Below are 10,585 nucleotides of genomic sequence, written 5' to 3' on the forward strand. Positions count from 1 at the left end.
GACAGAGAATGAGCATGAGAGGGGGGAGGGTCAGAGGGAGAAGCAGACTTCCCACTGAGCAGGGAGCCCATTGTGGGACTTGATGCCAGGACTCCCGGATCATGACCTGAGCCGAAGGCAGTCGCTTAACCAACTGAGCCACCCAGGCACCCAGAAGTATATATTTAAAATGTAAATTCATTTCATCAGTTAAAGTTCCATGATATCCTTTCATTTTAAAATCAAGTAATCTTTTTTTTTTCCTCTCAAAGAAATGCTAAGTAAGGTCCTACTTGATCTTTTTCCATGTAGCCCTATTTTTAAAAATTCTCCCCTCATGATTTACATCACTTTTAAATTCTCATTTGAAAGAATACTGAATTGATGGGCACCTGGGTGGCCCAACTGGTTAAGCGTCCGACTCGATTTTGGCTCAGATCATGATCTCAGGGTTGCGAGATCAAGCCCCGAATCAGGCTCCATGCCCAGCTTAAGATTCTCTCTCTCCCCGAACCATAAGAGACTCTTAATCATGGGAAACAAACTGAAAGTTGCTGAAGGGGGGAGGGGGAGGGGGTAACTGGGTGAGGGACATTAAGGAGGGCATGTGATGTAATGAGCACTGGGTGTTACATTAAGACTGAACTCTACCTCTGAAACTTAAAAAAATTCTCTTTCTCCCTCTCGCTCCCTCTAAAAAAAATAAAATAAATTTTAAAATTAAAAAAAAAAAGGAAAAAACACTGAACTGAGAAGCAATATAACTTTTGAATGAATGAAAAAAGACCTGGGTCCAGTATCTGATTAGCTACTTCCAGTTTTCATATCAAAAACGACACTGGTTCCAAGACACATTATGTTCCACTAAGAAAAAAATGCTGCCAACTAAATTTATACAATACCCTATCAATTACAATTTTTATTTATACTTATTAAAAGAGTGCTTTTAAACTTAGTCAGATTTTTAGTATACATTACTCTTGTGCGTAATTTTAAAAAAGAAAAAATAAATTGATGCATAAACTGGTCACACTCAGGAGTCAAGCTCTTCTGAACCACTTTTTTTTTTTTTTTTAAGATTTTATTTATTTGACAGAGAGAGAAAGAGCACAAGCAGGCAGAGAGGCAGGCAGAGGGAGAGGGAGAAGCAGGCTTCCCACTGAGCAGGGAGCCCGATGCGGGGCTCGATCCCAGGACCCCAGGACCATGACCTTAGCTGAAGGCAGACGCTTAACAACTGAGACACCCAAGTGCCCCTGAACCACTGTTTTGAATCAATCATTGATACCTATATTTTTCCACACAATATCATCCTATGTGCCATCAAAAGCCCAGGTGACCCAACATTTGTAATTCCAATCATTAACTCTGGGATTTTCTTTCAAGCCTGCCAATACGTATCCTTCAAGTCTATGCATGAAGAGACATTGACAACTATATCAAAGCCAAAAGCAACTCTAAGATGTATCTGGATTTCAGAAGAATGTAAAAAACAAAACAAAACTGTGCTTCTTAGAATTAATGAAACACAAAAACCTCCACTGTTACCTTGAATAAGACAACATCCCTCTTCCCAGGCTCTAATTTCCACTAACCATAGCAGCTACCAATGCTGAAGATCTACCATGCTCAGCATTTCACATATCTCATTTAACTTTTACAAAAAAGCAAAAGGGTTAACCCTGTTTTACATACATGAAATATGAGGCTCACAGAACCTTAATAACTTGTCCAAGATTACACATTTAGTAAGCGGCAGAGTTGGGTTTCAATCTCTGGTCTACCTTCAAAGTCCTTATTCTTTCCACTGCTTCAGTAATTCTCAAAATTTAATGCATGTCTGAATCACTTCAGGTGATTCTTCCAGAGTGGGAAAAATATTGCAAATACTGTATATACGTGCAAATCAGTTACATATATATATATACACACACATATGTATACATAAAGAACTCTTATAATGCAGTAAGACAAATAATGCAAAAGATCTGAATAGACATTTCTCCAAAGAAGATACACAAATGGCCAATAAACACATGAAAAAATGCTCAGTATCACAGACTACTAGAGAAATGCAAATAAAAGCCACAACGATACCACTTCCCACCCACTAGGATGGCTATAATCAAAAGACAGACAATAACAAGCATTGGCAATGATGTGGAGAAACTAGAACCTTCATAAGATGACTGCTAGTGGGAATATAAAATGGAGCCACTTTGGAAATCAGTCTGAAAGTTCCTCAAAAAGTTAAACATAGTTACCATATGACCCCGCAACTCCACTACCAGATTTATACTCAAGATAAATGAAAACATAAGTCCACACAAAAATTTGTACATGAATGTTCAAAGGAACATTATTCATAATAGCCAAAAATCTATCAACTGGTGAGTTAATAAAATGTGGTGGTATATCCATCCAGCAGAGTATTATTCGGCAATAAAAAGGAATGAAGTACTAATGCTGTTAACATGGATGAACCTTGAAAACATTATGCTAAGTAAGAGCCAGTCACAGAAGACCACACATTGAATGATTCCATTCTTACAGATTCCACTTCTATAGGGAAAGAAAGTAACTGCTCAAGGCTGGAGAAAATTATGGAAGTGACTGCTAAAAAGTACAGAGTTTCTTTTTGGGGAAGCAAAAATGTTCTCAAGTTAAAGTGTTGATGGTTGTACAATCCTATGAATATACTAAAAAACTTTAAATAGGTTAATTGTATGGTATGTGAATTGTATCTCAATAAAACTTTTTTAAAAAAACAGTCTAGACCAGATTACTTCTAAGGTTCCCTTCTAGACATAACAGTCTCTGAGACAATGAAAAAATTCTCAAAGTATCCATAAACAGACAAGAATCCAATCCCCAGGGCGCCTGGGTGGCTCAGTTGGTTAAGCGACTGCCTTCGGCTCAGGTCATGATCCTGGAGTCCCTGGATCGAGTCCCGCATCGGGCTCCCTGCTCGGCAAGGGAGTCTGCTTCTCCCTCTGACTAGCCCCCTCATGCTCTTTCTCTCGCTCTTTCTCTCTCTCTCAAATAAATAAATAAAATCTTTAAAAAAAAAAAAAAAAAAGAATCCAATCCCCAGTGAGTCCCACAAACCTACAGTTTAGAGAAGGTATCATATATTACAGTAATTTCCTCACTTGAGGTTACTAGACCTCCAGGTGTCTACAAAGAAAGGACAGGTGCTTCTTAAGCCAGTTTCCATTTTTCAGAACATCTGTGAGGAACCATACACTCAGACTTCTCCGACATAAAGTTTCAAGTATCTTTGCCTTTGTCTGGATTCATGTTAGTAGTTTTAAAATAATGATTCAAAGCTGATTGACAGTTTGATGTATGAAAAGTAAAAAATAAGAAAAATTATTAGTTAAAATGTGCTTTTTGATAGGCAAAATGTTTCAAGAAATGGGACTTATGATGATTTCCTTGATTAAAAGCTTGGATAATACAGAGAAACAGGATAGTGCACTAGTCTAGAAATTAGAGATATAGCTTAGCATTTTTTCTCAATATGATTCACTTCATCTCACTGTGCCTCAGTTTCCATTTTCATTGACAAATATGACAGTGTTCAACAGACTCTAAAATTCTATGGTTTTTCCATGTTATATAATGACCTAAAAATGTCTGCTAAGAAGGTAGTTCTTTATGTTGAGGATTCCTGCAAAGAACTTTCTTTATTGACTCTACTTAGTATATCATGAGAATAAACAATGCTAAATATATAGTATTAATAAATAATACATAGGCTGTAGTATTTAGAAACTTATAAGTTGTCTTAGAAAGCAAAGAGAGAAAAAATAGTAATAATAAACTAAAAAGAAAGTAAAGTTTGCTTGTCTAAGCAAAAGTCAACAGGAAACACTTCAGTATAAAATCTCCCCAAAGCATGGAATGTCCCTGATTAACAACAAATGAATTATCTTTCCTTCTCATATTTTACTCCCAACACACCAGCTTCCAAATACATCCCTGGAACAAACGAACTGAAGGGGGGGAGAGCAAAGGAAAAATACTGTATCATAATTGGTTTCCTCCCTTCAAAATTCCACAAGATGAAAAGGGGGGAAGGGAGTGGAAACTAGCCATAACCCAGCATGAAATTCTCTTATTTACAGCTTAATACACTACATCTCCCATTACATCTCCTACTTACAGCTTAATAATAATTGTGGTCTTTTAGTTTTTCCCTCTTTTTAAAGTCGTAAAAATTATTCTCTGCCTACTAACAATTTCTTTATCTTAAGAGAAGCTATTTGCACTTTTTTTGAGTGAATTCACACTAACTTAAATAGAGCATAATACTGGTTGGGGCATCGGTGAGAAGGACTACTATTTGTGGGGTTTGGGGGAGGAGGGTGATGGGAACCTCAAAAAAAGAAAAGCAGAGGCACCTGGCTGGCTCAGTCCCTATAGCATGCAACTCTTGATTTCCAGGTTGTGAGTTCAAGTATCACATTGAGGGAAGAGATTACTTGAAAAAAAAAAAAAAAAAGGAAAAGCAGCAAGCAAGATCTTTTACAATATAATACATATAAAAACTCAAGTTCAGAGATTTCTGATGAATTTTTAAATGTTGTTCTACTTGCTAGGACAGACCAGAAAAGCCAGACTACCCCCTTCCTCAAGCAACTAAAGTTATTACGAATATCAAAAGTATGCAATTTTCAACTTCCAATTCAGTATTATCATTGAAAAACAAAAATCAGAAATCTAAACTCACCTTTTAGGAGGTAATATAGTATTCTGCTCACAACTACATAGGAGTGAAGGGATTCATTCCAATAATTTAATATAAAAGAAGAACATACATCATTCGAATAAAGAATGTACTAATTTTGGAACACCAACAATCTATGTATTTATATATTATATGTAAATATAAATATATTCAACATCAAATAGCACAGTACGTTGGTTTTTTTTAAAGATTTTTTTTTTAATTCATTTGAGACACAGAGATACAGAGAGAGAGAGAGCATGAGCAGGGGGAGAGGCAGAGGGAGAGGGAGAAGCAGGCTCCCCGCCGAGCCAGGAGCCCGATGCGGGGCTCGATGCGGGGCTCGATGCGGGGCTCGATGTGGGGCTCAATCCCAGGACCCTGGGATCATGACCTGAGCCGAAGGCAGATGCTTAACCATCTGAGCCACCCAAGCACCCCTAGCACGGTACATCTTAAAGTGCCCACATGAATCAAAGTATAACACAAGCCAAACAGACACCACTCTAGCCCCCTACAAACAGAGCAATAAAACATTTCACCTAAAAACAAGTAAGGTGCATTTAAATATAACCAGTTACATTCATTTAACAATTCTGCCAGCCTAAACAAAGGGTACAAAGACACAAAAACGAATTAAGACTTACCCCCTGACTTCAAGGAATTCACATGAAGGGGGAAGCCAAAAGCATGTGCAAAATCAAAATCCTCTGAGATCACAGTGAACAACAACTTGCAAACTTAGTGGCAACCATTAATTTGCCAGGTGACAAAGTGGGAGGAAGGATATCAGCAGGCAAAGAGAACAGCACATATAAAGGCATGAATGTACAGAGCACAATTAGATAACTAGAAGTCCTGAGTGGCCAGGGCAAAGGGAATAAGAAGGAAGGATGAATAAGCATGAAATGGCAGTAATTACACCAGGAAAGGAAGCTTGTGGCTAGGATGCAGAGGGCCATATAAGCTACAACAAGATGTGTAGTCTTTATCTAGAAGGCCATAGAGAACGCAGTATATAATAAACAATATTTTTTTTTTAAGATTTTATTTATTTATTTGACACAGAGTGAGAGAGAGAGCACAAGCGGGGGGCTGCAAGCAGAGGGAGAGGGAGAAGCAGGCTCCCCTATGAGCAGGGAGCCCAATGTGGGGCTCAATCCCAGGACCCCGAGATCATGACCTGAGCCAAAGGCAGCCGCTTCACCAACTGAGCCACCCCATAAACAATGTTTTTAGAAAGCTAACTGGTGGGGCGCCTGGGTGGCTCAGTCGGTGAAGCATCTGCCTTCGGCTCAGGTCATGATCTCAGGGTCCTGAGATCAAGTCCAGACTCCCTGCTCAACTTCTCCCTCTTCCTCTGCTCCTCCCCCGTGCTCCTGCGTGTGCTCTCTCTCGATCAAATAAATAAAATCTTTAAAAAAGAAAAGAAAAGGAAAGAAAGCTAACTGGTGACAATGTGGAAGACAGACTTAAAAGAAGAGATTGAGGGGTAGGAGATATGAGAACACTACTGCAACAGTTAGGATATTATTGCAATAACGCAAGTGAAATGTGATGGGGTCGGCAATAATACAAACAACTAAATAACAGAAGCAGAACAACCTACATCAACTTAGCAGTGACTGTGTGTCCCTATCCTTGACCATAAGCTCAGGTACCAAGATATAGGCAATAGGGGAAAAAAAGAAAAGAATGTAAACAAGTCTTTAGAAGATATAATCACAGGACTTAATGACCACTGACCTTCCATACCCCACAGGGAATTTTCACTTACACACTAAGTTGGCCTTTCTAAACTGCTTCTGAAAATTTATTACTTTCTTCACTTAGAGATTTCTACTAAAATACCTTATTTCACTTAATAGATGTTTAAAACTTTTCATTTTTAACCTTATGAAGAATTCCAGGTATTTTGCACAGGAATTATTTAAGTCTAAAAATTCCCCTGTGGCCCCATGAAAAACAAAAAGAAACAAATGCAGAATTAAAATAGAATACTTCCCGGTGAGAAAACAATGATCTTGGTATTTCCAACTTTGGATAAGACTAAATATATATGCCCTAGTTAGAAGTAGACAGTAGAAATAGTCACAAATAGTACCTAAATTAAATATGGGGCAGGAAAAAAGGAACTCTTTAAATTAAAATCTTTGGGCTCCAAACAATTCGGCTACCCAAACACATAATTTTATTATAACAACACACAGTTCATATTTTTCATGAAATCAACATGAGGTCATGCACCACAGGAGAAAACAGGCAACTGACAGAGCTTACAGACCCAACTCCAATATGATAAATGTGTTACTAAAGAGAATTAAGAATTGTAGCCACTCGGGCGCCTGGGTGGCTCAGTCGTTAAGCATTTGCCTTCAGCTCAGGTCATAATCCCAGGTTCCTGGGGTCGAGTCCCACATGAGGCTCCCTGCTCTGCAGGAAGCCTGCTTCTCCCTCTCCCACTCCCCCTGCTTGTGTTCCTTCTCTCTGTCAAATAAATAAATAAAATCTTAAAAAAAAAAAAAAAGAATTGTAGCCACTCTGTTTCAACATGCAAATTATCTTCCATCCTTTATAAAAATATGTTTGTTGAGCTGTCAATTTGTATTACAGGATTGTTAAAACAGTGGTGTCTCTTTCAATAAAATGAGTTATGCTTCCCTCTATAAAGATACTGATTTTCACAATGCTTACGAATACAGGTAACTTTAATGAAAAAATATGATACACATTTCGCACTAAATTTAATGTTCAAAGAGAAAATTATATTTGTCATGTTCTAACAAATAGTGCTAGTGTGCAATCATCTGAGGTTGACAGGTTCACCCCCAGATATTAACCATTAACCAGAGGTGTCAGTTTAAAAATCTCTGTGAAATCACTAAGGTCAGTAAATGTTACAATTCAGTGGAAAGATTATTTAAATAAGAATTTCTACTTTAATGATTATAATTTGACTAATAAATTTTTAAGATCCTTGTTTTTTCATGATAGTATATGTAGGTTATAGGTCCCGCCACTAAAGGAAAAAAAAAAGTTTGTATTGCGTTAGTTCCAGTTATAATTTCTAGCTGAGTCAAAGCTCTAACAGCCTTAAAGCAGGAAATCCAAAAGGAAATTCCATCATCAGTTCCTGGGGCTTGGTAATTCAATGGTTCTTTGAAACAAAGATATAAAAGTTCTCAAACTATTTACTATAACCTTACCTCATATCTTCAAGTAAATCACATTCTGCTTGATGTTTGGCTTGAAGTTTTGTCATCTGCTCAACTTGAGTGTTCTTCAGTTCTTGTGTAACTTTCACCTAAAATATACCATATATTATGAAGGCCATACTGCAACTTTAACAACAAAGTACTTAAGCAAAATACTTAATACCCGTCAGAATATATACCTCTTGCTCACTTCTCCCCTAAAGGCCATAAATCCATTATTAGCCACCTAATTTTGTTTACTGAGGACACTTAATAAGAAATCTAGCCAAATATCCTGAAAGAGGTTAAATGAAAGTAAAAGAGTATAAAAATTACAGATTAAGGAGGTGCAAAATAAACTGCCAGTCATTCCTTTTCATGCACAAGCTCGGCACATAATGTAGTAGGTCTTCTTAGAGTTTGAAGAGTCTGTCTTCTATTTCTTCCAAAAAAGATTCAAAGATTTTAACCACCAGGAGAAGTGAGCTGAGTATAGATGGCAGAAGTGACTATAGGAATGCCTAATGTATAATGGCCAAAATTTACACAATCATGAAATCATATGCATAAATTGACTACATAAATTATTCCATAATGGCTGCGAGAAAGCACAGTGTCTCAGGATGATGCCAACTCGCTGACAGCGCATCAAATCACAATCTCTTTCTCACAAAGGAGAAAGCAAAAGTGACCTTCCAGCATGTGCAGTGCTTTTAAGCTACCCCAGCAAGCCGGTCCCCGTGGCGGCTCCACTTCAAACAGAACAGCAAATGCAAGCTGTCCTGTGCCTCGCCAGCCAGGCCTGGACCCCAGGGTTCCAGGTTACAGTGGGCCTGGAATCCCCGCCGCCGCGGAGCCGGGCTAACTCGGAGGGGTGGGGGCACATGTGTGAAAGAAAAGAGTCACTTAACTGGAGAAACCCGGATTAAGAAAGAGAAAAAGAAGCAGCAGACACGAGCGAGTTAGGCATTCGGCAAATGTTTGCCCACGAGGGGAGGACAGAACAGCCTTCTCCACCCAATGCCCTGAGTAGACAGTAACCATCTGCAGGATTAAAAAGACAAGGACACAGCCTCAGCCCTTGGGAACGCTGGGGAAGAGGGCAGTGAAACAGTTCTCGAAGGGCGCAGGGGGGAGCCGCTGACACGCCGAGAGCACCCGTCACTCCCACCCCAAGCCCAGATCGCGGTGCACACGCCACACACTGCCCGGTTCTCGCTCTCCGGGGGCAGCACCACCGCCTCCCGGCCCCCTAGCTGGAGGGGCGGGACACGATTGGGTGTGGGGGGAGAAAGGCTCAATTTGTTTTCCCCTGGGGTGGGGGGCGGTGACTAGTCCAACTTCTTTTCGGCCGCCCCGTGGGAAATGCAGGCCGAACCTTACGGCTAGGCTGGAAACAAATTCCCTGAAAATTATCAAATGGGCGAGGGTGGCGACAAGCTGCTGGAGGGCTCAAACCTGGCGCAGACTAAACAATCACACAAGCACAGGCTCTGCAAAGCTGCAGGGGCTCCCCGCCTCCCCTCGGTGCAGCCCCGAGAATGCACTTTGCAGCGAGCAGCACTGCCATGCGCGCGCACACACACAAATGCACACGCGAAACTCTTGTGAAAGGTCTAGGGGTCTCCCGTGCGGTGGAGGGGACGAGCCCGGGCCGCCCCTTCGTCGGAAAGACACCCCATTCGCGTGGCCCTCGCCTGGAGCCGGCGGCAACTCAGTGACAAGCCCGAGGCGACGGCGGTCACGGCCCCTTGCGGAAAGGGGGAGGGGGCGCCCCAGCCGCGTCCCTTGTACACATCCCTCCCAAACCCCAAAGCCCCCCAGCTGCACTCTCACCTTCCTCGGCGGCGGCTGCATGATGCTGAAGGGACATCAATCCTCCCCCGACGGCGGCGTCAGCTAGGACGAGGAGATGGGGGGCCGTGAGGAGTGGCGGCTCGGCAAGCGTGTGTGTGTGTGTGTGTGTGTGTAAGGAGAGTCTGAGAACGAGGACTCGCCCGGCAGGGAGCAAAGCAAGGCCGGCGGGCGGCTGGAGGACCGGGTCGGAGGGCGAATGTGAAGAGAAGGAGCAGGAGCGCCGGGAAGGCCTGGGGCTCCGGCGGCCCGGGGGTGTGTGAGGGAAGGAGGCGGAGACAGCGAGGGGGCGGGGGCCCAGGAGCCGGGGCGCAGGGTCTCCTAGCTCGCCGAGCGGCTCTCGAGCAGCAGCGTCGTCTCGCTCCCCGCCCGCCCGCGCCGCAGCTCCTCGCAGACGCGGCCCCCCGCCCCCACTCAAGCAGCCCAGCCCAGCCCTCGCTGGGCCCGACGCCCCCGCCCGGCCCGGGGAGGTGGAAGGCGGTGCCGCGCTCTCGGCTTCGGCTCCTCCACTCGGGCCGCGGGAATTTCCGGCCCCACCGTGTGGCGCAGCGCCCCGCTCCGGCTGCAGAAGGGACAACTCAGTCCAGAGCCGGGTTCCAGGGGCCGGGCCACGCTGTAGGGAGGGAGCTTGGCCGCGGCGCGGGGTTTCGGATCTCGGCGGGGGACGTGGGGGAACTAACGGATCGGTCGGCGAATAGGAGGGGTAGAAACGCTAGTGAAGCACGGATATCCCCCCGTTGTCTCCGAGAGTGGCACGTTCCAAACGCCTCCTGTCCTCCCTCCCCCACACCGAGAGCCAGCCGGGGGCTTCACGCGCGCTTTCCCG

General features: G+C 42.8%; 1 protein-coding gene across 3 annotated transcripts in view; it reads right to left on the reverse strand.

Annotated features, from left to right (window-relative positions):
- FCHSD2 (FCH and double SH3 domains 2) overlaps positions 1–10,252 on the reverse strand; it is a 304,207-nt gene extending 293,955 nt beyond the window's left edge. For 2 of the 3 annotated variants that reach the window (XM_034995346.1, XM_034995345.1), the window contains exons 1-2: positions 9,742–10,252; positions 7,918–8,015 (exon numbers count right to left, since the gene is read on the reverse strand). In XM_034995346.1, coding sequence (XP_034851237.1) covers positions 7,918–8,015; positions 9,742–9,762 — 119 coding nt within the window. In that variant the 5' untranslated portion in view covers positions 9,763–10,252. Of the gene's footprint in view, positions 1–7,917; positions 8,016–8,241; positions 8,697–9,741 lie in introns of those variants that run through there. The other variant, XM_034995343.1, reaches the window with a different exon arrangement.
- Between the last annotated feature and the right edge of the window lie 333 nt (positions 10,253–10,585).

Source organism: Mirounga leonina, unplaced genomic scaffold, assembly GCF_011800145.1.
Source record: "Mirounga leonina isolate KUSES-001 unplaced genomic scaffold, KU_Mleo_1.0 Mir_92, whole genome shotgun sequence".
Classification (NCBI taxonomy): domain Eukaryota; kingdom Metazoa; phylum Chordata; class Mammalia; order Carnivora; family Phocidae; genus Mirounga; species Mirounga leonina.